The sequence below is a fragment of the Apus apus genome, chromosome 4, assembly GCF_020740795.1.
Source record: "Apus apus isolate bApuApu2 chromosome 4, bApuApu2.pri.cur, whole genome shotgun sequence".
NCBI lineage: Eukaryota > Metazoa > Chordata > Aves > Apodiformes > Apodidae > Apus > Apus apus.
Genome location: NC_067285.1, coordinates 39455925 through 39481356, shown reverse-complemented (window position 1 = coordinate 39481356; position 25432 = coordinate 39455925). Strand labels below are relative to the sequence as shown.

General features: G+C 51.7%; 1 protein-coding gene across 1 annotated transcript; it reads left to right on the top strand.

The window, feature by feature from the left end:
* Nucleotides 1–5204: 5204 nt before the first annotated feature.
* Nucleotides 5205–23480, top strand: CDKL2 (cyclin dependent kinase like 2). The gene is made up of 13 exons (XM_051619469.1): nucleotides 5205–5467; nucleotides 11571–11765; nucleotides 12575–12753; nucleotides 13610–13722; nucleotides 14029–14168; nucleotides 15679–15767; nucleotides 16868–16994; nucleotides 17583–17857; nucleotides 18820–18910; nucleotides 19626–19737; nucleotides 19835–19941; nucleotides 20895–20987; nucleotides 22382–23480. The coding sequence occupies exons 1-12, from the start codon at nucleotides 5300–5302 to the stop codon at nucleotides 20952–20954; spliced, it is 1656 nt and encodes a 551-aa protein (XP_051475429.1). The 5' UTR covers nucleotides 5205–5299; the 3' UTR covers nucleotides 20955–20987; nucleotides 22382–23480.
* Nucleotides 23481–25432: the final 1952 nt, after the last annotated feature.

Here is a 25432-nt window from a genome sequence, read left to right as displayed (position 1 = left end):
TGAAACCTCCACCAAACACAAGTGGTGCAAAAAGCTCTCACTCTACCCTGATCAATTATTTCCTATCTCCCTGCTTTCAAGGCCACGCCTGCCCTGTTTATTTGTCGGGTGAGGACGCGTGACAAGGCTGACAACAAACCTTTCCTCATCTATCCCTGGACACGCCTGTGGCTGGATCACCAAAAAAATACTACAAGTCACTGATTAAACGTGGAGTTCAACCTCTCAGACTCGTGTTCTGTGACACACCCGTGTCACACAACTGCCCCTGAGGGGGTTATTAACATCAGGAGCGGGGCACAGCCCTTATCAGACAGCGCTTCCAGGCAACCTTCTCATGTACTTGCAGGTGCTGTTGAATATTCAACCTGGCAGAAGGCTCCACCCAAGCTGCCCTTTAACCAGGAGAGAAGCCAGGATCTGTGCAGCCAGCAGGCCAACCACCATGGCCAGGTGCCTGGGTCTGCCCCTTCTTCCTTCAGAGGTGAGAAGGGCTCTGCCCCTTCACCCCAGCACTCGGAGGCAGTGTTTAGAAACTAATAAAAAAACGGTGTAGGAAGCAGAGAAGAACAGGTTTTGTATGAGTCATTGCTCTTGAAAGACTCTTAAGTGATGAACACTAGGCCTGAATCCCACGTTGCTCCATGGGATGCTCACCAGGAATGATTCCTGAGCTGGCATGGAACTGGGCAGCCCTTCCAGCTTGGTGGCAGGTGCAGATCTCCCAGGTGTCCCCTTGATCTGTCCCATTAGCCCTGAAAATAACACGATGAGCCCTCTGAGGCTCAATGTTCACACACCGTGTTGTTTCACCCATGCCCCAGGCAAAAGAACCAGTTGACAGGAGCATGATGTTAACATCACATCTCTTCTTGGAGTGGCAGGTTCACCAGCAGGTTCCCTGCTGCTTGGAACGGGCTGCATCCCCCTGATGTGTTCCCTCCTCCTGGATTTAGGCTCAGAGCTGTCACTCCTCTTACAAGTCTCTTGCCCCTGCTTTGCTCTTTAAAACCAGAGCCTTGCACACTCCAACATGAACATACCCAGGTGTCGTGGGTTCTTCTGTTTCTCTCCCAACACGACAACAAAGAACCAGCCCCGTGGCCACTCACCCAACTTCCCCCCTCACACACACCCTGGGATGGGGAGGACAAACCCAACTGGAAGCTCATGGGGCCAGACAAGGACAAGGAGGGATCTTCACTGATTGAGGTCCTGGGCAAAACAGACTCAACTTGGGGAAAAATAACAATTTAATGTCACACTAATCACACCCCCACAGGACACAGACACACCCAGAGCAGGGCTTGCATGTGTTACCCCCCCCCCCTTCTTCCCTCCCAAATCCCTTTGTTCCTGGTTTCTCTCCCTCCTTCCCCCCCCAGCAGCACAGGGGGATGGGGTTTAGAGTCAGTTCACAGGCTGGTGGGTCCTGCTGCTCCTTCCTCCTCAGGGAGAAGGATTCCTCACAGTATTCCCGGCTTCCCCACGGGGTCCCTCCCATGGCAGAGTCCTCCACCAACCTCTGCTCCACGAGTCCTTCCCACCAGGCCTGGAGCTGCTCCAGCCTGGGCTTCCCACAGAGTCACGGGGGCTTCAGGAACAGGCACCTCCCCTGGCCCGGGGGCTTCCACAGCTGCACCATCCCAGCCCACAGGCAGCAAATCCAAGCTCACCCCTCCTGGCTCCTTCAGGGAATGTTTCACCACGTTCCTCCATGGGTGCAGGGGCACAGCTGCCATCTCACCATGGGAAACTTGGGCACCTTCTTCCCCTTCCTTCTCATCCACTGTTCACCCCAGCACTGCCTCTCCCCTCTCCAGCTCAGCTCTTCTTCCTCTCTACCTACTCACTCTGCTCAGCTCTTCCCTCAGTTCTCTCCTATGTTCATGGCAGAGGTTCATCTCTTGTCCCTCTGATGGCTCCTTGGCTGGTTTTGGAGCAGGAGAAGCTTCTCAGCTCCTTCCCCCGCTACCAAAAAAAACCCCACCAAACCAAACCAGCTCACCAGGAACGTTCTGACCTCTATTCCCTCTCAGCCAACACAACAGTCCCCAGAGCTGCTTCCATCCCTGCCAGTGAAATCCCACCTGTCCACCCTGTGCCTTGTGCCCACCCCAGTGCCCTGGTTGTGGTGGCACCTGGGGGAGTGAGTGTGATGCAGAACTGGGCCTCCAGCAGCCTGTGCTTCCCTCGGGCTCACTCCCAGGTGTTTATTTCCACCACCCCAGAAGGGGAAAAAGTCCTCCAGGGATAGTTCACAGCTGAGGAGAGAAAAGACAGTGGCTGGTGGAGAGAGAAAAAGGGCATTGCTGTCATCTTGGGACTGTTAGGAGAACCTTTCTTTGCTTAACTCCCCTCAAGTTGGACCTAACACAGGCTTGGGGCTGAGGGAAATCATCACCACCTGCAGGTTGCTTTAAAGGGAACAGGAAAACCCACACTCTTCCTAACTCCTGCTTTGGTCATGTGTGGAAAACAACCAGCATAACCTGGAGGAAGCACCTCATGAAAACACAGACAGCCCTGTTGTACAAAACTCTCCTGGCTGTGCAAGAAGTGTTTGCCTGTCACCAACAGGCATTCAGGGGTTTCTCGTGGCTTTCCATGTCTTCATAGACACCTAAACAGTTCTGTGGTGTCCCTGCTCTGGTCACAACCCTCATTTCTGACAGCTCACACTCCTCCTCTAGGGTGGAGTTGAGCTCCCCCAGCTCCAAACCTGAGGATGCACTGAGAGATTGCAACTAAGGTATGAGAGAAGGGGGAACCTGAAAGCAGAGGGGACAAAAAAAAAGAGCAGAGGTTAGAGCAGCACTGGAAGGAGATCCTGAGGTTGGTGAGGGAGAAGGGGGAGGAGATGCCCCAGCAAGAAGTTTCCCTGCAGCCCACAGGGAGATGGAGGAATGTGGCAGAGCAGGAGAGGCAAAGGTGGACCTGCATCCCATGAATGTGGTCCTGCATCCTATGGCCTGGTCCTGCATCCCAGGGATGTGGACCTGCATCCCATGGACATGGACCTGCATCCCAGAGATAGGGACCTGCATCCCAGGGACATGGTCCTGCATCCCAGGGATGTGGTCCTGCATCCCATGGACATGGACCTGCATCCCAGGGACATGTTCCTGCATCCCAGGGACATGGACCTGCATCCCAGGGACGTGGTCCTGCATCCCAGGGATGTGGTCCTGCATCTCAGGGACTTGTTCCTGCATCCCATGGACTTGGTCCTGCATCCAATGGTCCTGCATCCCATCGACATGGTCCTGCATCCCATGGTCCTGCATCCCAGGGACAGGGTCCTGCATCCCAGGGACATGGACCTGCATCCCAGGGACGTGGATCTGCATCTCAGGGACATGGACCTGCATCCCAGGGACATGGACCTGCATCCCATGGTCCTGCATCCCATGGTCCTGCATCCCATGGACACACACCTGCATCCCATGGACCTGATCCTGCATCCCATGGTCCTGCCTCCCATGGACATGGTCCTGCATCCCAGGGACCTGCATCCCATGGTCCTGCATCCCATGGACATGGTCCTGCATCCCAGGGACGTGTTCCTGCATCCCATGGTCCTGCATCCCATGGACATGGACCTGCATCCCAGGGATGTGGTCCTGCATCCCAGGGACGTGGACCTGCATCCCATGGACGTGGACCTGCATCCTAGGGACGTGGATCTGCATCCCAGGGACGTGGATCTGCATCCCAGGGACCTGGACCTGCATCCCAGGGACCTGGTCCTGCATCCCATGGACATGGTCCTGCATGCCAGGGATGTGATCCTGCATCCCATGGACGTGGTCCTGCATCCCAGGGACGTGGACCTGCATCCCATGGACGTGGTCCTGCATCCCATGGACATGGACCTGCATCCCAGGGATGTGGTCCTGCATCCCAGGGACGTGGACCTGCATCCCATGGACGTGGACCTGCATCCTAGGGACGTGGATCTGCATCCCAGGGACGTGGATCTGCATCCCAGGGACCTGGACCTGCATCCCAGGGACCTGGTCCTGCATCCCATGGACATGGTCCTGCATGCCAGGGATGTGATCCTGCATCCCATGGACGTGGTCCTGCATCCCAGGGACGTGGACCTGCATCCCATGGACGTGGTCCTGCATCCCAGGGACGTGGTCCTACATCCCAGGGACGTGGACCTGCATCCCAGGGACATGTTCCTGCATCCCATGGACATGGACCTGCATCCCAGGGACGTGGTCCTGCATCCCATGTTCCTGCATCCCAGGGACCTGCATCCCATGACGTGTTCCTGCATCCCATGTTCCTGCATCCCATGTTCCTGCATCCCAGGGACCTGCATCCCATGGTCCTGCATCCCATGGTCCTGCATCCCAGGGACCTGCATCCCAGGGACCTGCATCCCATGGACATGGTCCTGCATCCCAGGGACCTGCATCCCATGGTCCTGCATCCCATGGTCCTGCATCCCAGGGACGTGTTCCTGCATCCCATGGTCCTGCATACCATGGTCCTGCATCCCAGGGATCTGCATCCCAGGGACATGTTCCTGCATCCCATGGTCCTGCATCCCATGGTCCTGCATCCCAGGGACCTGCATCCCAGCGACTTGTTCCTGCATCCCATGGTCCTGCATCCCAGGGACCTGCATCCCATAGACGTGTTCCTGCATCCCATGGTCCTGCATCCCAGGGACCTGCATCCCAGGGACTTGTTCCTGCATCCCATGGTCCTGCATCCCATGGACATGGTCCTGCATCCCAGGGACCTGCATCCCAGGGACGTGGTCCCGCATCCCATGGTCCTGCATCCCATGGACATGGCCCTGCATCCCATGGTCCTGCATCCCATGGTCCTGCATCCCATGGTCCTGCATCCCAGGGACGTGGTCCTGCATCCCAGGGACCTGCATCCCATGGTCCTGCATCCCATGGGCATGTTCCTGCATCCCATGTTCCTGTATCCCATGTTCCTGCATCCCATGTTCCTGCATCCCATGTTCCTGCATCCCATGGACATGGTCCTGCATCCCATGTTCCTGCATCCCATGTTCCTGCATCCCATGTTCCTGCATCCCATGGACATGGTCCTGCATCCCATGTTCCTGCATCCCAGGGACGTGGTCCTGCCTCCCTCATCCCTTTCGCGACAGTCGGGGCGCTGCCCGCGGCCGCGCTTGACGGCCGCCGTTGCCGTGGCGCCGCGGCGCCGCTTCCCGCCCCCCGCCGCCATTTCCTCGCCGCCTCAGCCGCTCCCGCCGGGATCCGACCCCCCCCCCAGCACCTTTCCCGGCGGGAATTCCGCGGGCATGGAGAAGTACCAGGTGCTGGGCCTGGTCGGGGAAGGCAGCTACGGGGTGGTGACCAAGTGCCGGGACAAGGAGAGCGGGCGGCTGGTCGCCGTCAAGAAGTTCCTGGAGAGCGAGGAGGACGCGGCGGTGAGGAAGGTGGCCCTGAGGGAGGTGAAGCTGCTGAAGGTGGGCAGAGTGGGGGGGGTGGGAGGGCTGGAGAGGGGCTGCCGGAGCGGTGGGGTTTGGGGGGGGCTTTGTGGTGTCAGTTCCTGTTGCTGGAGAGGTGCAGCTGTTGGTTGTGGGTGGGTGGGAAGGGACCTTCAAGGTCATCTAGTTCCAACCCCCCTGCACGGGCAGGGACACCTCCCACCAGCTCAGGCTGCTCCAAGCCCCATCCAACCTGCCCTTCAGCACTGCCAGGGATGGGGCAGCCACAGCTTCCCTGGGCAACCTGGGCCAGGCTCTCACCTCCCTCACAGCAAAGAATTTCTCCCTCACATCTCACCTCAATCTCCCTCTTCCAGTTTTCATCCCTTCCCTCTTGTCCTCTCCCTCCCTGCCCTTGTCCCAAGCCCCTCCCCAGCTTTCCTGGAGCCCCTTCAGGCCCTGGAAGGTGCTCTAAGGTCTCCCTGGAGCCTTCTCTTCTCCAGGCTGAACAGCCCAACTCTCCCAGCCTGTCTCCAGAGCAGAGCTGCTCCAGCCCTGGGACCACATTCCTGGGAAGGAGTTCTTGCCCTTAGCTCAGTGCCTGGTGTGACACCAAATGGGTTTGGTGAGGAGGTAGGAGGTCTCCTTTTCCCTCCAGGTGGCACCCAACGTGCAGGCAGCTGCTGAAGGTTGGCAGCTCTGTGTGCTTCTCCACAGCCCAGGAACCAGCTGTGTCCTGAGCTGCATCCCCAGCACTGTGGCCTGTCAGGGCCAGGGAGGAGATTCTGCCCCTCTAGTCTGCTCTGGTGAGACCCCACCTGGAGTGCTGTGTCCAGCTCTGGAGCCCCCAACGTGAGAGGGTCCAGAGGAGGCTACAAAGATGGTCCAAGGGCTGGAGCAGCTCTGCTCTGGAGACAGGCTGGGAGAGTTGGGCTGTTCAGCCTGGAGAAGAGAAGGCTCCAGGGAGACCTGAGAGCACCTTCCAGTGCCTGAAGGGGCTCCAGGAAAGCTGGGGAGGGACTTGGGACAAGGGCAGGGAGGGAGAGGACAAGGAGGAATGGATGAAAACTGGAAGAGGGGAGATTGAAGTGAGACATTGAAAGGAAATTCTTTGCTGTGAGGGTGGTGAGATCCTGGCCCAGGTTGCCCAGGGAAGCTGTGGCTGCCCCATTTTTGGCAGTGTTGAAGGGCAGGTTGGATGGGGCTTGGAGCAGCCTGGGCTGGTGGGAGGTGTCCCTGCCCATGCAGGGGGGTTGGATCTAGATCATCTTGAAGGTCCCTTCCCACCCAAATCAGTCTGTGATTCTATGATAGGATGAAAACATGCACACAGAACTCCTCCCATCAAGTCAGAGATGCCTCCCTGAGTTGTCTTTGCCTTTACATGCAGGCCCTTCAGACAAACCTGCTTTTTAAATCAGGACAAGTGCTGAAGGACACTGGTGTCATGGGGCAAAAGCAGCCGTCGTCACCACTTCACCTCCAAAACCTCTCAGGGTCCAACTCCATGGATTAAAAATCAGCAATTCTGCTTGCTCAGGACTGGCCCCACCTGCACCCCAGCTCTCAGGCTGCACAGACACCAGTTATTATCTGTAGAGCCCAGCTGTACCTCTGAGCTGGCTCAGAGAATCCTTCCAGACTGGTCAGTGGGAGACCTTCCAGACTGGGAGTTTAATACAAGAATCTAATGCAGATGAGATACCCACTCGAGTGAGATGCAGATGTGTAATCCATCCATGAGAGGGCAGTGAGACATGTGGATTTAATGGAGACGTGGAATGGATTAAAACTGGAGAAGGGGAGATTGAGGTGAGAGATGAGGAGGGAATTCTGGGCTGTGAGGGTGGTGAGACCTTGGCCCAGGTTGCCCAGGGAAGCTGTGGCTGCCCCATCCCTGGCAGTGTTGAAGGGCAGGTTGGATGGGGCTCTGAGCAGCCTGGGCTGGTGGGAGGTGTCCCTGCCCATGCAGGATCTAGATGATGTTGAAGGTCCCTTCCAACCCAAACCATTCCATGGTTGGTCGAGCCACCTGCCCTGCTGCAGAGCCAAGAGGATGGAAGTGGCTCAACACGGGTGCTCCCTGGAGAGGGAGAGCCCCGCTGTGTGGCTCAGTCCTGTGGGTACAGCATGTTTTGAATCCTAGTCACGTGTCTAAATGCTTCTGTGAAGGCAAATGCCTTCTTCAGGCAGAATGATAACCTTCATGCCTGAATTTTTCTGGCTGTAAAAGGTGCTAGTCGTTTAGAAGTGATGGATGTGGGTTAGATCTGCCTGGGTTCTTGAGAGGAAACAGCATCTTGAAACTGCTTGATAGTCCTTTAAGGAGTGGTGTTTGTCTAGTGGAGTTCTAGGGTAGGTGTAAGTTTAAGCCATTGGCTTAGTTTTGAAGGGGAAACACTTGCTTCTGACCAGAAGCATACAGAATATAACTAAGTCCAAACCAGAAGCAGCTTGATTTGGCCCGTGTGTATTTCCAGGAGCAGCCAAGCCGTGGTAGATTCGTGCAGCCTTTGAGCTGTAGCCTGGCAGAGCTGCTTTTCCTTTTGGTTGGGGGCGGTGCTGGGTGTGCCTGGCTAAGCCTGACTTGACTATAGCCTCCCGGTGGGAATTGTCCCCCTGCATTGTGTACCCAAGTGCAGCACTTGGCTGCTGTGAATTTGCTGGAAAGGAAATGCTGAACTTTTAAAACCTGCAGGGGAGTGGGGAGCTGGATATGTGGCAGCATCCCTAAGCAGGCTGCATGCTGGTGTTACCTGACACCTGTATTTGCTTCTAGGCGGTTTTTACTTTATTTTCTTCTATTAGTGGCACTTTCCTGGCAGGCTTGTGCAGCCAGCAAGAGGCTGGAGGAGGACAAGTATCAAATTCCCTGAACCATATCAATCAGTGGCAAGCCCCTAGGCTAAAGCCAGCCGGTGGCATGTCCTTTGCTGTTAGAGTGCATGATTTGCCTGGTGTCAGTTGTGGATGCTTTATACTCACCTAAATGTCCCGTTGTACTTCAGCCTGTTGGCTTCTTACCAGCAGTGTTATGTGGCCTCATCCTGTGGCTTGGTTGGTTAAAGGTTCTTCTCTTCATGTGCCCTGTAGACACCATCTGGGAAAGTAACCCAGGAGCTTTAGATAAACAGGCTTTTGTGCATCTTACTTCCAGCATTTTGTTGGATGGTTTTTCTGCTTCCTCTCTTGGCTTTGTTCTTCCTACAGAAGCTTTTGCAGGTTCCTGAACTGTTCCAGTGGCAGGTTTTTCTGCTGTGTTCCTTCCTGGAAAGGATGCAGGGTGGCATTCCATGCAGGACATACATCCCTTGTTCTGCTTGCCCTTTTGTCCACCTTCAGTCCCTGTGTTTGTCACTGCTGACTCTAGCAGGAGTTGCAGCATTTTTCTTAGAATCATGGAATGATTTGGGTTGGAAGGAACCTTGAACATCGGGTTCCAACCTCCCACACCTCCCACTAGACCAGGCTGCTGTGAGTGTCTCTTCACAGGTCTCCCAGACTATGGTCTCTGTGCTGTCAAGCAAAAAAAAAAGGTGATTTCTGACAGCACTGCAAGAGCTACAGACCCTTAGAGATAATGGGAATGTACCTGCTGGAGCTTGACCAGCCAGCAGCCCTCGGCATTGTCCCCTCCACCTCTTTCCAAGTCTGGATTGTACCTGGTCTGCTGGCCAGGCTCGCTTGTCTCCCAAGCAGAGCATTTACTGCCACCTCCCGTGGGTGTTGGGAATGAACTTGTTTTCCTGGATAAACAGGATCACTTAGCAAGGGGAACGTTTCCCTATATAGGCCAATAAATGTGTCGTCTTGCAGTGATAACAAATACCCAGAGATTTAGTCTGTTTTGTAGTTCTTCACTTGCATGCTCCCTGTGAACTTCATTCTTTTTAATTTTTTTAACGGTTTTTTTTTTCCCCTCCTTGAGGTCCTGGTGGACAAGTGATCCATGGGACAGCAGTGTGTCCTTGTGGCCAAGACAGCCAATAGTATCTTGGGATGCACTAAGAACAGGATGGCCAGCAGGGCAAGGGAGGTTCTCCTCCCCCTCTGCTCTGCCCTGGTGAGACCACATCTAGAGTGTTGTGTCCAGTTCTGGGCTCCCCAGTTCCAGAGGGACAGGGATCTACTGGAGAGAGTCCAAGGGAGGCTACAAGGGTGATGAAGGGACTGGAACACCTGCCTGATGAGGGAAGGCTGAGAGACCTGGGGCTGTTCAGTCTGGAGAAGAGAAGACTGAGAAGGGACCTGATGAATGTCTATCAATATCTGCAGGGTGGGTGTCAGGAAGGGGCCAGTGTCTGTTCAGTGGTGCCTGTGACAGGACGAGGGGAAAGGGCACCAAGTGACAACACAGGAAGTTCCACCTCAAGATGAGGAGAAACTTCTTTGCTGTGAGAGTGACAGAGCCCTGGGACAGGCTGCCCAGAGAGGCTGTGGAGTCTCCAGAGTGAAGACTTGCAAGATCCATCTGGACACGTTCCTGTGTGACCTGCCCTGGGTGTTCCTGCTGCAGCAGGGGGGTTGGACTCCATGATCTCCAGAGGTCCCTTCCAACCCCTGTGATTCTATGATTCTGGAATTTGGGCAGAAATTTAATCGTGGCTGAAAACAACAAAACCTCTTCAGGTGCTGGGAAGAACTGATTCTTGAGAGAAGAGGGGTTTGTTTTGTTTCTTCCTAATTGATAATATTTTAAAAAATCTTTACTTTTCAGCCCATCTAAGGAATCTGAGCCTTTGGCAGAAGCATGTGCAGGCAGGCTGGCCCTCCCTCTGGGTGGCAAAGCATTTCCTCTACCAGTTTCCCCAGTGCTCTGCAGCCCCTTGGCAGCTTCCCTGGTCACGGGCCCTGGGGCTATGGAGCAGCCTCCCGTGGTATTTCTCCAAGCTAATAAATAACCACACCTTGTAGCATGAGCTGTTTTGTTAAGTGGTGTGTGATAAACCTTCCTTGCAAATGTGTAACAAATTGGAGATGAAGTTTTTTTTTAGTCACAACACCAGGAAACAGAACAAGAAAATACAGCACCTTTATTTTTCTTTCGTTTAGGTTGTAGGGTTGTTTTTTTTTTCCCTCTAAATTCACTTAATCTTTCCCAGCTGCCTACTGTTAGGGGAAAAGACCTTCAAATCCTTGGCTGGTCAGTTTTCATTCTGAATCCATGAGACACAGTTTAATAGAAGCTGCTTAACTGTTAAAACTATTATAGGTAAGAATGCTGAGTTTCCGTTGTATCCATTCAGGGTGTTTGTGCTCTGGCACTTGTTAGTTCTTGATAAATGTGTATTATTTAGCAGGGCCAACAGAAATGCTTTGGGTATGGAAGGAGCTTAAAAGAAAAGTCTTCTAACAGCCTTCTATCATGGTTTAAGCACTGAACGGGTAGAGTAAGTTACTGTTGGTGGAGTTAGGTTATGGTTGGACTTGATCTTCAAGGTCTTTTCCAACCTGGATGATTCTGGAGATGTGGTGCTTAGGGACATGATTGAAGCCTTATTAGGAAAAATTAAACTACAGGCACTGAGTGGCTGGTGGTGAACCAGCAGCTGAGTAGAACAGAGGAGTATTGCAGCTGCTTTTGCTTTTCTTTTACATGGGGGACCTCTGGATTTCCCTTTACCATGGCAAGTCTTTCTGGGAGATGCTGTCAGGTGCCTGCTGTCTCTCACGCGCTCCTCTGGAATTGTTTTTGATTTCCTCAAGATTTTTCTCACGTGGAACATAGGCTTGCCCTGAAGCTTCTCAGGATCAGGGCATGAGTTGGTGTAACCTCTTCTGTGAAGGAAGTGTTGTGAGAAGCAGAAGGCACAAGGTTTTCCAACAACAGAACAGTGTCATTTGAGCATCCCCATTAAGAAGGAGCCTGCTTAGTCAGTGTTTGATTTCTTTTTAGGTGACAAAAACAGGTGCCTGCATATATGGTGGAAATCCTCCAGGTAATGTTGAAAAAAAAACAACCAAAAAGAAAAAAAGAAAATGGCAAAATAAAACCTATTCTAAAATATCAAGAGTATTAAGAATAACAGGAAGGGCATCCCAGGGCAGTGCACTGGCTGGCTGCAGTTAAAAGTATCTGGTCACACTTTACCAATTTATACCCTGTCAAGCCCTCACAAAACATGTCCTTGTTTTATCACAGCAACTCAGGCATGAGAACCTGGTGAACCTGCTGGAAGTGTATAAAAAGAAGAAACGGTGGTACCTGGTGTTTGAATTTGTGGATCACACAGTCCTGGATGACCTGGAGGCATTTCCAAACGGGCTGGACTGCGGCCGGGTTCGGAAATACTTATTTCAGATTATCAGAGGAATAGCATTTTGTCACAGTCATAACGTAAGTATGTGCAAGAAGTCAGCTCTGCAATGGGCAGATAGACAAGCCTGTATTTTATATGTATATTAAAATATGTTATATATATATTAAAACTTAAAGGAAGGGGCAGAGCAGAACGGCCGGGCTGAATTTCATATCAAATGTCAGAGCCTGATGTCAGCTCTGACTGATTTATGTTTCCCATCCTTGGTGCCACCTTGGTGTAGGTTGGCTTCTCTACCAGAGTGCTGTAGTCCCTCTTTCAAAGGTTTGATTCTGGCAGCAGCTCTGTAACATGTAGGCTTGCTTTTTCTCAGTATTTTGAGGTTCTCCATTGATTTCTCAAAGGTTTGGCAATTTCATTGTCGTTGTGGAACTATAAATATAAGCTCACTCGAATTTATGTTTGGGAAAGGTTGTCTCTTATGAATTCCTAAAATACTCTTCACATTGAACTGCAGGACATGCCCACAACCTTGAAATATTTACAGCTTTTAAATTGTGGCCAAGGACAAATTTTCAAGTATATGAAATTGTGCCTGTTGAAATACCTTTAGTAAATACACCTGCAGAACGTTTGCAGAGAGATACACAAAATCTGTGCTTCTGTGTGCACAGGTTAGAGGTTCTGTGTTCACCTGTGCACTTGGGTCAGCACTTCTTCATTGACTGTGTGCATGTAGCTCTCTGTTACATACTCCATATGTTTCCCATGCCTGCAAAAATGTCATGTAGCTGGATATGAAAAAGCTACTGGGTTTGGTGAGCCAGTCAGTTTACTGTGTCGAAATGGGGAATTTATTTGCCTTGACTTGCTTTTCTCTGTGCAGATAATCCATCGGGATATTAAGCCAGAGAACATACTAGTTTCCCAGTCAGGAGTTGTAAAACTGTGTGACTTTGGATTTGCCAGGACTTTAGCAGCTTCTGGGGAAGCTTACACAGACTACGTGGCAACCCGATGGTACAGAGCTCCAGAGCTGCTGGTGGGAGACATCAAGTATGGCAAGTAAGGCTGGCATGAAAGGCTGCAGAAGGGCTGTGGGTTGAATGGAGGGGGGTGCCCTGGTGTTTGGGGAGGCAGGGGCCTGTTGCTTGTCAAACAGGTTAAAGGGATGCTGTTCAGCATTACCTAGTTATTCTCCTGTAAAGGTTCCATCCTTCTTCTTCTCTCCCCCATTCCATAACTCACTGCTGCCAGTGCTAGGCTTTCCTGCATCAAAAGGTGTGAGGAGAGCCCTCAGCATTCCTGGGTTGTTGTCTGTAGGAGCTTTTCAGTTGCTGATGCTAGTGTTGGGGGAGGCTATGATAGACCTCCCTCCTGTGCTGCTGGAGCCATGGAAGGACAGCAGAAAAGTCCCTCCAAACAGTTCTAGATGGACATTTCAGGAGGGTGGGTGTGGGATGGAGGAGATGTGTCTTACTGGGATCCCTAGTGCCACAAAACCAGGTCAGAACTGAAACTGTTATTCACAGGTCTGTTAGTACAATTGTGCAGGGCTGTGTATGTCCCTGTGTGACTTCAACTGAATTTTCAGTTAATGTGTCTGAAGAGTGGGGCCTGCAGAAAGGGGAGCTGCACCCCTTTGTGCTCTCTGAAGCTCAAGATTCTCCTCGTGTTGTGCTGTGTGAATATTTTTAGAGCATTGGGTTTTGGAACCTAACTTGACATCTGTCAGGCTTCTGCTTCAAGAGCTGAACCCTGGCCATTGAGCAAAGCACTTGGAAGCTTTGAGAACAGCTGTCTTGCTGTTTCTTAGGGGCTTGTAACCTGCTGGAGATGTGCTGCTCACTGGCTTGGCTCAGCCTTTAGATCAAAGAGACAAATGAAGCCACGCTGGGATGTTGTTTGGGTTTTTTCCCAGGGCTGTGGACGTGTGGGCTATTGGCTCTCTGATAACAGAAATGCTTACAGGAGAGCCCCTCTTCCCTGGAGATTCAGACATCGACCAGCTCTACCATATCACCAAGTGCCTGGGTAAGAACAGCCTGTTGGGCTCCTAGTGCAATAAAAGGGTGAAATACATCTGACAGGGGGAGCAGGATGTGGGGAGAAAGACTGTGGGGTGTGCTGAGCTGCTTCTGAGAGGGTGTAGGTCTTGGCACCTTTTACAGAGGGGGAACTAGGAACTTGCAAGTACAGCATGGATTCACAGGGCACAGGTGGAGAGAGAATAACTCAGACTGCACCTGTAGCACTAGTGCTGACTCAGTATTTCAGCCTCTCAGATGTTTTCATGTTCTGTGTTTCTTCCACATGGCTGCTTTGCTTCTGTGATTCCAGGTAATTTAATTCCAAGACACCAAGAGTTATTCTATAAAAATCCCCTCTTTGCTGGCATGAGGTTGCCTGAAGTGAAGGAGGCTGAATCTCTGGACAAAAGATATCCCAAGCTCTCTGCTGCAGTGCTGGATTTAGCCAAGGTAATTAACTGTCATTTGCTATTAATGTTTCTCTGTTTACTTGTCCTTCACCTTGAGGAGCTGAACACAGCCCACAGAAAAAGCTGTTCAGCTGTCTTTCTCTCAGCTACTCATGGAATGAGCAACTGCTTGGGCTGGGAGCTTAATGAGGACTGCAGAGATCATAGAATCACAGAATGGTTTGGATTGGAAGAAACCTTCAGGATCATCCAGTTCTAACCCCTGCATGGGCAGGGACACCTCCCACCAGCCCAGGTTGCTCCAAGCCCCGTCCAACCTGCCCTTCAACACTGCCAGGGATGGGGCAGCCACAGCTTCCCTGGGCAACCTGAGCCAGGGTCTCCCCACCCTCACAACAAAGAATTTCCTCCTCATGTCTCACCTCAATCTCCCTCTTCCAGTTTTAATCCATCCTCCCTTGTCCTCTCCCTCCCTGCCCTTGTCCTCTCCCTCCCTGCCCTTGTCCTCTCCCTCCCTGCCCTTGTCCCAAGTCCCTCCCCAGCTTTCCTGGAGCCCCTTCAGGCACTGGAAGCTGCTCTAAGGTCTCCCTGAAGCCTTCTCTTCTCCAGGCTGAACACCCCAACTCTCCCAGCCTGTCTCCAGAGCAGAGCTGCTCCAGCCCTCCCACCATCTCCATGACCTCCTCTGGACTCACTCCAAAAGCTCCATGTCCTTCCTGTGTGATACAACAGTTACCATCCTGAGTGACAGTGGAGACTAAGCCAGTCATCTCCGGGGCCAAAATGGTCACTGCAAATCCTCCAGGAAGGATATGTAGCATATAGCATCCCACTGGTTAGGTTTTCCAAGGAGATTTAAAAGATGAAGAAGGGCTGATGTGTTCTAAGAGTCCCCTGTACCCCTCATTACATTTGTTGATCTTTGGAAAGGTCTCCCAACAAGCTTTTCCCAGTCATCTGGTAATTAAGTGGATGATTTCTAGGTAATCCAGAGCTCCTTTCTTGCTAGCAGAGAGGGTGGATGGAGTGTTTTCTGCCCACTCCCTCTGCCTGCTGGTGGAAGCACTGCAAGGAAGTAGGCTTGGATGGGCTGACATCCAAATGTGTCCCTTGCTCTTGGAGCTGTGTGTCTACTCGGTGGGAGTTAGGAAGCCTACACCTTTGTAACAGGTCCAGCAGAATCCTTCCAGGGTGTGTGTTTTGTGCTTTCACACAGAAGGCTGTAGCATTGATATATTCAGTGACTAAAACTACCTAAAAACCTCATGGTTGTGTTTGAAATGATCAAAACAGATTCTAAAGCCTTAGCCAAGGAAAGAAGGGAGATTTACTGAGTGCTGAGTGATCTGTGTGCAGGGGAATTAGTGGCTGGAGTGGAAGCAGCCAGCACACATGACACTTTCTTCACACTGGTGTCTCTTGGGCTCATCTCAATATAACAGCTCCTAGAAGAGGGAGTTTTGCAGCTTTTTTCTTGACTTCCCTCAAATGCTAAAGCTTTTCTTTCAGTTCGAATGACTTGCCTTCTAATGTTTCCCTTGATTTGACAGAAATGTTTGCAGATTGATCCAGACAAAAGACCATCCTGTGCTGAGCTCCTGCAGTGTGACTTCTTCAACAAGGATGGATTTGCAGAAAGGTAATTTCTTCAGTTCATTTCTTGCTCCAAGCAGGTTAATGTTAGAGGGCAGTTCACAGATTCACACAGAACCACAGACTGGTGGGGGCTGGAAGGGACCTCTGAGAGCATCCAGTCCAACCCCTCTGCTGGAGCAGGATCCCCCAGAGCAGATCCCACAGGAACTTGTCCAGGTTGGTTGGGAATGTCTCCAGGGATGGAGACCCCACAGCCTCCCTGGGCAGCCTGTTCCAGTGCTCTGGTCCCCTCAGAGGGATGAAGTGTTTTCTCAGATTCAGGTCCAACCTCCTGTGCACCAGTTTGTGCCCATTGCCCCTTGTCCTGTCCCTGGACACCCCTGAGCAGAGTCTGGCCCATCCTCCTGCCACCCCCTGGAGATATTGATCAGCACTGATGAGCTCCCCCCTCAGCCTCCTTTTCTCTCAGCTGAGCAGCCCCAGCTCTCCCAGCCTCTCCTCACAGGCAGATGCTCCAGTCCCTTCCTCATCTCAGTGTCCCTGTGCTGGACTCTCTCCAGTAGCTCCTTGTCCTTGAACTGGGGAGCCCAGACCCGCTCACAGGGCTCCAGGTGAGGCCTCCCCAGGGCAGAGCAGAGGGGCAGGAGAACCTCCCTTGACCTGCTGGCCACGCTCTTCTTGATGCCCCCCAGTTCAGCAGCTGTCCTTGAAGATTGCAGGCTGGGTTTGCAGAGCTGCCAGCTGCTGAATATCTTGGGTTTTGCTTGGTTTTAGTCTTCTGGAAGCAGAGCAGCTGGAAGGGAACACACTGCAGTGGCTTGTTTGCCTTGTCACCTTGTCATGGCATTAATTCCTCAGGTGCTTGTCACACCGTGTTGGGTAGCACAGTCTTAAACTGTGTTCACTGTCTGCATCTGGGCCAGACTGGGGTGCAAACACCTTTATTGCTGCCATGTGGAAAGCCTGTGCTTGTAAGAGTTTGTTTATTGTAATGGAGACATCATGTTTGGCAGTTTAAAAGGTAAAGGGGGTGTTTTTTTGACTACTTAAGCTGTAGCAGGCTGGGCTGGACACAGCTGATGGTGATACTGACATTAACACAAGCCTTGGTTTTTTGTTTCTTTTTTCTTCTATGGAACATAGATTTACTCAGGAGCTGAAGTTAAAGATTCAAAAAGATGCTAGAGATCACCAATTTAAAAAAAAGCCAAAAATCAGCAAAAGGGACAAAGATGATATTTTAGAAGAAAGAAAAATACTTGGTGTCCAGGTTGGTCCATCTTTGGTTTCCAATTTGTTTCAATTCTTTTTCTTTTTCATTTTTTTTCTGTGTTGGGCTCTCTCCAGTAGTTCCTTACCCTTGTTAGGCCAGTCCCTTGCTGGTGAGCTACATGGTGGTGCAGTTCCTGGCAAATCTGGAGCTGAAGGGAGAACTGTTGGGGAAACATCTTGAATCACCAAAAGGTGCTTCTGTGCTGTTGGGTCCCTGTGTTAAAGGCCTGTCTCCCACATGGCATCTTTTGCTTTCAGTCAGCTGCTCAGGAGTGCAGGTTTCAGGGTGACTTAGAGGTGACATTGGGCCCAGTTCTATTGAATTTCTTCTGGAAGTGACCCAGGATATGGTTGTTCTTCCTCCATCATTTCCAGCCCCATTCCAAATGGCTTCTTTACAGAGGGTGCTGCAACCCTAACAAGTCTCCTCCTGTTTGCTGGAGAAGAGAGGTTTTCTACTAAAAACAATTCCATCTCCTTCCAGAATCATGCAGGTTTAGGCTTTGGCTTCTTTCCCTGCATGTGCTGCTCCAAGCTCCTTTTTCAACAGGACTGTGAGACTTAAGATGTTTTTCTTCTGAAACAGGAGTTCAGCATCGACCCGAAGAGCAGGGATAGGAAGCTCTTAAAGGCCAAGCACTCTAAAGCTGATGCAGAGAAAGCAGAGAGGTCCTCGAACCTGAGCTCCCTCCTTGACACTGCCATCAACCCCTTGAAAATAAGCCCTCACACCAGCCTGAAAGATTCCAGCAGCAGCTTGGACTACACCAAGAATGCAGGCATCGTTATCCCTCCCATCAACCAGAACTTTTCTCCCACTACAGCTGGGATGGGGCCTGTGCCTGGAAACCTTAATTACAGGTATGGGAGCAGAGCTAGAAGAGCTTCCTCATCCCTGTTGCTGAGGAGCTGTAGGGTCTTGAGAGAGGTGCAGGGTGGTGTGGGAACATGAGGTGTGGGTTTGGGACAAGACATGGCAAGGGAGAGCTCTTGGAGGAGGATTGTATGTGGATCAGAAAGCCCAGCTTCACCTCAGTCAGCTGTGTGTGTGTGTGTGTCCACACAGGCACAGGGTCTCTCTGCTTCCACCTTGGGCAAAGCCCTATTGGACAGCAAGAGTTTGACAGCTGCTGTGACACTGGCCTTTCTGGGACTCAGGACTTGTCCTTTGGTCCAAACTGCTCTGTTAGCTGAGCTCACGAAGGATATTCTCCTCATTGGCCTTCCTTCTAAGCATTTAATCATTTGATGGTTTGGGTTGGGAGGGACCTTTAAAGATCATCTGGTCACATCCCCCCTGCATGGGCAGGGACACCTCCCACCCGCCCAGGTTGCTCCAAGCCCCATCCAACCTGCCCTTCAGCACTGCCAGGGATGGGGCAGCCACAGCTTCCCTGGGCAACCTGGGCCAGGCTCTCACCACCCTCACAACAAAGAATTTCCTCCTCATGTCTCACCTCAATCTCCCTTTTCCAGTTTTCATCCCTTCCTCCTTGTCCTCTCCCTCCCTGCCCTTGTCCCAAGCCCCTCCCCAGCTTTCCTGGAGCCCCTTCAGGCCCTGGAAGGTGCTCTAAGGTCTCCCTGGAGACCTCTCTTCTCCAGGCTGAACACCCCAACTCTCCTAGCCTGTCTCCAGAGCAGAGCTGCTCCAGCCCTTGGAGCATCTTTGTGGCCTCCTCTGGACCCTCCATGAGCGCCACGTCCTTCCTGTGTTGGGGGCTCCAGAATCGGATGCAGCGTTTACTGGATGTCTTGCGTTTGTTGGTTTTATATTTGCTGTGTTACCCCAGTTAATACAAAGTTTGGGATATTTTTGATTACAGAGTTGATGAAAAGAGTAAAAAATACTTGAACCCATTCCTGAGGACCCAGAAGAATTCTCCAGCAGGCCATTACAGTGTCAGCCTGACATCGGTGAGTCATCTGGCCTTCCTCCTTGGCAAAGCAAAAGTAAACTCAGAACTCAAGTATGAGTTTTATTGTCAAGAATCTCATCTGTTGCAACCTTTCCCTTAACTCCCAATTAGAAATACTATTCTCTGCCCCCTTTTTTTTTCCTGTGGTGTCTGTTATCCTTTGCTAGTGATCATAGGAAACGTATTCTGTGTCAGGGGGCAGTTTAAAATGAGAGGAACAGTCCCGCTCAGGATGTCTGTGAGATGTAGAGTGTATCCATGGCCAGGAAAAGCAGACTGTGGCTGCTGTGCTACTGCTACAGGATTGAGCATGTGCACTTAACACAGTCAGGGCCTTATTTAGTCATGTCATAAAAGCATGAAAAAATGATGCTGAAAACAAGTGAAATGGAAAGCTTTGCACTGCACACACTACCCAGGCAATATTCTTTCCCTGCCAGCAGGAACATTTGTCTTTTTACAGGTAACTAAGCTGAGTCTTTCTCCAAGTGTTGTATTTTCTCTCAGTTGGGTGGCTGGGTTTTTTTGGCTATTGCTCTTGTGTTGTTCTTCATGTATCCATGACACTGGAGCAAAATGGATTCCTTCACATGCTGTAGAGTCTTTTGCTCTTGCTTAAGTTCCTGCTGGAGGGAAACCTTCCTATGTTGATGCATTTTTTAAGCTTGAAAATAGCATCTTCCTGAGCTGGTGCTTAATGCCCTCGATCACAGGTCACTAATGAAAAAAACATCCTTGAGGCAAACAGGAAAAGATGGGAATTCTCCAAGACAGACGTGCGTTTGCCAGAGCTGAATCACCTCCCTGAGCTGAGAGGAGTGGAAGGTATGTCCTCTAAATCAAACCTGGATACTGAATGAGGGGCAGGAAGCTGGGTGCCTTGCAGCAGTGTGACATGCTGTGTGTTGGTTGTGTTTTGCAGCCTGGCATCCCAGATTCCTGAAGAAGGAGAATAAAACAGCTTCAGAGTCCCGTGTCCCCTCCCTTGCTGCTATTGACCTCCATAACCCAAGTCTGGCCTCACAGCAGGTAGCAAAGCAATGAGATAGTTGGTGCTGCTCTGTTGTTCTCTACAACAACCTGAAAGGAGGTTGTAGGGAGGTGGGAGTTGGGCTTCTCTCCCAGGTGAATAATGGCAGGACAGAGGAAATGGCCTGAAGCTGCACCAGGGGAGGCTTAGACTGGAGATTAGAAAGAGGTTCTTTACCCAAAGAGTGGTTGGACAGTGGAACAGGCTGTCCAGGGAGGTGGTGGAGCCACCATCCCTGGAAGCGTTTAAAAGGAATGTAGATATAGTGCTTAGGGACAGGATTTAAGCACTGAAGGGGTAATTTAGGTTATGGTAGGGGGATCGAGGTTATGGTTGGACTTGATGACCTTCAAGATCCCTTCCAACCAGGATGATTCTATGACTATGATCTGTTTGGTTCAGTGCTTTCTGAACAGCATGACCCACAGATTTCCAGTGTGGCTCCTGATAGGAGCAGAACTTGCCTTGGTTTCTTAATTGTTGGAGTAAAAAGGGCCTGAGGCCTCATGCTGGGGGAGAAGAGAGCTCAGGAGGAAACACAGAACTTTGTCTTTCTGAGGTCAGCTAAATACTAGATTCTCACTGTCAAGACTGACACCAGGAACTGTTGCTATTTCAGCTGCCTGGATCAAGGTGGAAGTCAACCTGATGTACCAGACTTGAAGAGAGACAGGAAGGACAGGTGTTTTTGGGGAGAGAAGGGGAAAACTTATAGCTCTCTCCTCAAGATCAGCTCCTCAGTAACACTGAGCTGTTGTTTAACAAGGAAGTAATTCCACAGGCAGGCCCTTTGGCTACCTTTGCTTCCAGCTGAGATTAGACAGGCTGTATTGGAGGGAATGGGAGGAAGCATTTTTGAAGTCTAATTTGATCAAAGGCAAGATTTGGTTGAAGTTTTACTTGGAAATTGACCTTCTTTGTTGTGTTTTTTTTTTCCTTTCCCCATTTACAGCTGTCGGGGACCTTAATGCCTGATCCATCAGAATCCAGCTTCCCCAGAGTGGAGCACTAGTCTTATGGAGAAGATCACACCTGTCTGCAAAAGGTAGGCTTTAAATTCTGTAGGGGAGCCTTCTGGTGGCTTTTCACTTGTGTTGTGTAGCCTGGGATCTTTGAAGTGGAATGTTTTGTGTACACTTCCCTGGTTGAGAGGGGCAGTGGGAAGATACTTTTACACTTCACCTTCTCTGTTAGGGCACGTAGGTGGGACAGGCTTCTTCCAGAGGGCACCAGGCAGCTTTCTCTGCAGATACTGAAGCTGCCTGAGGAGGTGCTGGAAAGGAGGCAGCTCCTGAAGTTGAGCAAGCTGAGAGTAACAAAAAGGGGGAACCTTCACATGAGAAGGGAAAGAAACAGGTTGTGTGTACAGCTCTGTCAAGTGCATCACAGAAAACGGGCTGGCAAGGAGGGAGAAGAGTGGTTTTAGGGTGCTTGTCAAGCTTAACATGAGGGAAAAGTTTTAGTAACTGTGTCATAGAATCACAGAATGGTTTGGGTTGGAAGGGGCCTTAAAGATCATCTCGTTCCAACCCCCCTGCATGGGCAGGGACACCTCCCACCAGCCCAGGTTGCTCCAAGTCTCATCCAACCTGCCCTTGTCATGCAATCTAAATTTCTTGAATGTAGCTGTTGATACCTCAGTGCTTTTCAAGCACGAGGGAGGAGTCTGGGAGAGAAGGAGGCTCAGGAACAGTCCTGGCTGCATGGTTGGTTGACTTGTAGTCCTGAGACTAAAGTGCCAAGTTCAAACTCTGCTGCTGTCTCCTCTTGGAAGTGAAAACTGCAGTGCTTAGCTGGGGGTTTTCACTCTCACCATCAACCCTCTTTCACTCCAAAGTCTCACTGGCTCTGTTGGAGCTTTGTGTCCTGCATAGATGGGCTTTACTCAACATTCTGGGTGCACTGGTGCTGCCAGCTTGGGCCTGCTCACATCCCTGCTGCCCTGGGGATTCTCCCTGTGGCCACAGGGACCACCAGGCACTCACCAAAGTTGGTGACAGGTAGCCACAAACGTGGCATGGTGATACTGTCGAGGTGCAGGGGCAAACTGTGCCTCTTCATTTGTGTCTTTTGGGCTCTGGTGTTTCCTTTTTCAGGAGAGGGAGCAGCTGCTGACTCTGAAATCTCTGCACCAACCCTGCACATGCTCTGAATCTGTACGAGTTCATTTGTCACTTCAGTTTGTGTGATTTGATGGCTTATTGCCAGTAGGAGGAAAGAAGAAAAGCCACTTGGGATGGGGAGCAACCTTGGTGGTAGAAGTGAGGGAGGAGGGAAGAAGTATTTCTCAAGTTGTCTCATCTGTGAAGCACAGAGGTGCTTTAGCAAAGTTAAGGAGGTGTGATCACTCAAAACAAAGGAAGCACATCACCAGGGAGCACCTCTGTGGTTTGGCTGGCTTGTCCATAACACCCTTCTGCTTTTCCCTCCTTGCTGCAGGTGGCTGAAACAGAGGGAACAATCCTCCTGAGCTTCCAGGTGCTAAAGCTGCAAGGTCCCTGCAGGAGGGAGGAGGATCCCTCCCTCTCCAGTTAGCACAGTGAACTGCCATGGGAAGTGGCTGAGGTCCAGCCCGAGGACAGAGCTCCTGCTGCCACTGCTGCTGGATTTCTTGCATGCAAAACTGCTCCTGAAATGGTGACGTTGTGGCCCAGGGCCTGGGCTGGTCTGAGGTCACTCAGGGGCAAAATAGTGGTTCTTGGTGTGTGACAAGGGCAGAAGGTGGTTTGGAGGGTTTTTGAAGGGAGCTGGACTTCCTTTTGTCTAACTGCTGCCCTCGTGAGGCTTTGCTTGCTAAATGAATAGTGCAAGAGTAGATTACCTGCTGAGTTTGCCAAGTTCTGGTGGGCTGCCTGATCTAGGTTGGAAAGCACCTTTTGCCTTGACAAAAAACGTCGGCGAAGAAAACACCTGTGCAAGCAACACCACGTTTGAATGTGTCAGTGTCCCCCCAGCTTTTCCTCCTGGCACCCTTGCTCACGCCCAGCAGCACGTGTGAGCTGCTGGTAGGTTCCTGTTCCCTCCCCTGCTTTTCCTCCCTGTCTTTGGGAGGTTGTAGGTAAGTGTTGAAGTGGGCCTGTTACTGGTGAAAGCACCAAGCTGTGGTGCAGGTGGCCTGGCAAGGGGCTTCTGTGAGTGCTCAGCCACCCTCTGAAGTCCTTTAGGTCCCTTTATGGGATGGGACATCTCAGTGTGACCCTCGACAGTGGCTGGTGGAGAGAGGAAAAAGGGCATTGCTGTCATCTTGGGACTGTGAGGAGACTGTTTTTGCTTAACTCCCCCTCAAGTTGGGTGCAGGCAGTTCTATGGTGTCCCAGTGTTGGTCACAACCCTCATTTCTGACAGCTGGAGGCTGCTGTCACAGCTCACACCCCTCCTCTGAGGGTGGAGTGAACTTTGGCCCTTGTCTTGCCACAAGAGGTGGCCTTTCCCATGGCTGCCTGGGGCAGGAGTACCCGTGTCATGGTGTGCAGAGCTTTCTGGCTGGGCAGTGTTGTGATGTCTACGTTGAAACGTGTAAGTAAAGGGATCTTCAGATTCCAGGTGTCCTGGTCCTGTGTGTGCTTGCCAAGGCAGGATGTGCTCAGGTGGTCTCCCCTGGACTTGGTGGTGTTATCTCCTCACTCCTTCTGGTGGCACTGGAGAACTTTGAATCCCTTTCTCTGTAAGGGTTGACTTCATCTTTCTTGCAGCACCAGACAAGCACGGGTTCCTGGTGTCCCTCAGCAGGATCCAGACAGCCGGGGGGATTTAGACTGGAGATCAGAAAGAGTTTCTTTACCCAAAGAGTGGTTGGACAGTGGAACAGGCTGCCCAGGGAGGTGGTTGGGGTTTGGGGGTAGGGAAGTTGGGTTTGGGGGGAAGGGAGGAGAAAACAGGAAGGGTTGAAGGAGGAAATAACGGTTTGGGGGGAAGGGAAGTTGGGGTTTGGGGGGAAGGGAAGTTGGGGTTTGGGGGGATAGGGAAGTTGGGGTTTGGGGGGAAGGGAAGTTGGGGTTTGGGGGTAGGGAGGAGAAAACAGGAAGGGTTGAAGGAGGAAATAAAGGTTTTGGGGGGTGGGGAAGTTGGGTTTTGGGGGGTGGGGAAGTTGGGTTTTGGGGGGTAGGGAAGTTGGGTTTGGGGGGTAGGGAAGTTGGGTTTGGGGGTAGGGAATGATTTGGTACTTCAGGACTGTGCTCCAGTGGCCAGGGTGGCGTGGGGAATTTTTTGTGTGGTGATGGTTGGAGACCTGAAGACCAGGAGGATTCTATGAAAATGGACCCCCTGAGAAGTCACAAAGGCCCCAGCCCGTGGAGCAGCCCCCAGCCAGGGCTGGGTGACTCCCTCAGGATCAAGCACTGGGATGTTCAGCTGCCAGCACCCATGGGTGGTGGGTCCTCATCTTGGAAACACCAAACAGTTCCTCCAGGAGAAACATCCAGGAGAAACGTCCCTGCTCTCTGGCTGCATCCAACAGGCAAGGGTGTTGGCTTTATTCTGTGGGGAGGAGGAGGGAGTTTGGGGAGACAGGATGAAGGTTTTGGGGGGATGGAGGGGCAAGAAGGTGGGGGAGAAACCAACGTGGTAGGGGAAGGGGGGAATAAAAGGAAGGTTTTAGGGGAAGGGGCAGGAAAAGAAGGATTTGGGTGGGAAAGGAAGGTTTATGGGGAAAGGGGATAAAGGGCTTTCAAGGAATGGGGGAAAGAAAGAAGGTTTTAGGGGAAGGGAGGAGAAAACAGGAAGGGTTGAAGGAGGAAATAAAGGTTTTGGGATAGGGAAGTTGGGTTTTGGGGGTAGGGAAGTTGGGTTTGGGGGTAGGGAAAACAGGAAGGGTTGAAGGAGGAAAAGGTTTTGGGGTAGGGAAGTTGGGGTTTTGGGGTAGGGAAGTTGGGTTTTGGGGTAGGGAAGTTGGGTTTTGGGGGGTAGGGAAGTTGGGTTTGGGGGGAAGGGAGGAGAAAACAGGAAGGGTTGAAGGAGGAAATAAAGGTTTTTGGGGTAGGGAAGTTGGGGTTGGGGGGAAGGGAAGTTGGTTTTGGGGTAGGGAAGTTGGGTTTTGGGGGGAAGGGAGGAAAAAACAGGAAGGGTTGAAGGAGGAAATAAAGGTTTTGGGGTAGGGAAGTTGGGGTTTGGGGGTAGGGAAGTTGGGGTTTGGGGTAGGGAAGTTGGAGTTTGGAGTAGGGAAGTTGGGTTTGGGGGGAAGGGAAGTTGGGGTTTGGGGGTAGGGAAGTTGGGTTTGGGAAGGGAGGAGAAAACAGGAAGGGCTGAAGGAGCAAATAAAGTTTCTGCTGAGGAGCACCGGCCGGACCAGTTCCGCGTGGCCGAGGTGCAGTGCGGGCGCTGCGGGCTGCTGCAGAACGTGGGGAGGGGGGGACAGGGCTGGTGTCTGGGGGGGGGAGGAGCCGTTTTCACAGCATCCCCGAATCCCAGGGGTTGGGAGGGACCTGGAAAGATCACCCAGCCCAACCCCCCTGCCAGAGCAGGGTCACCCAGAGCACATCCCACAGGAACGTG

Coding starts and splice junctions, on each gene's coding strand:
- CDKL2 (XM_051619469.1), top strand. CDS start 5,300: ATGGAGAAGTACCAGGTGCTGGGCCTGGTCGGGGAAGGCAGCTACGGG. Junction 5,468..11,570: donor GGGAGGTGAAGCTGCTGAAG/GTGGGCAGAGTG, acceptor GTTTTATCACAG/CAACTCAGGCATGAGAACCT. Junction 14,169..15,678: donor CAGTGCTGGATTTAGCCAAG/GTAATTAACTGT, acceptor TTGATTTGACAG/AAATGTTTGCAGATTGATCC.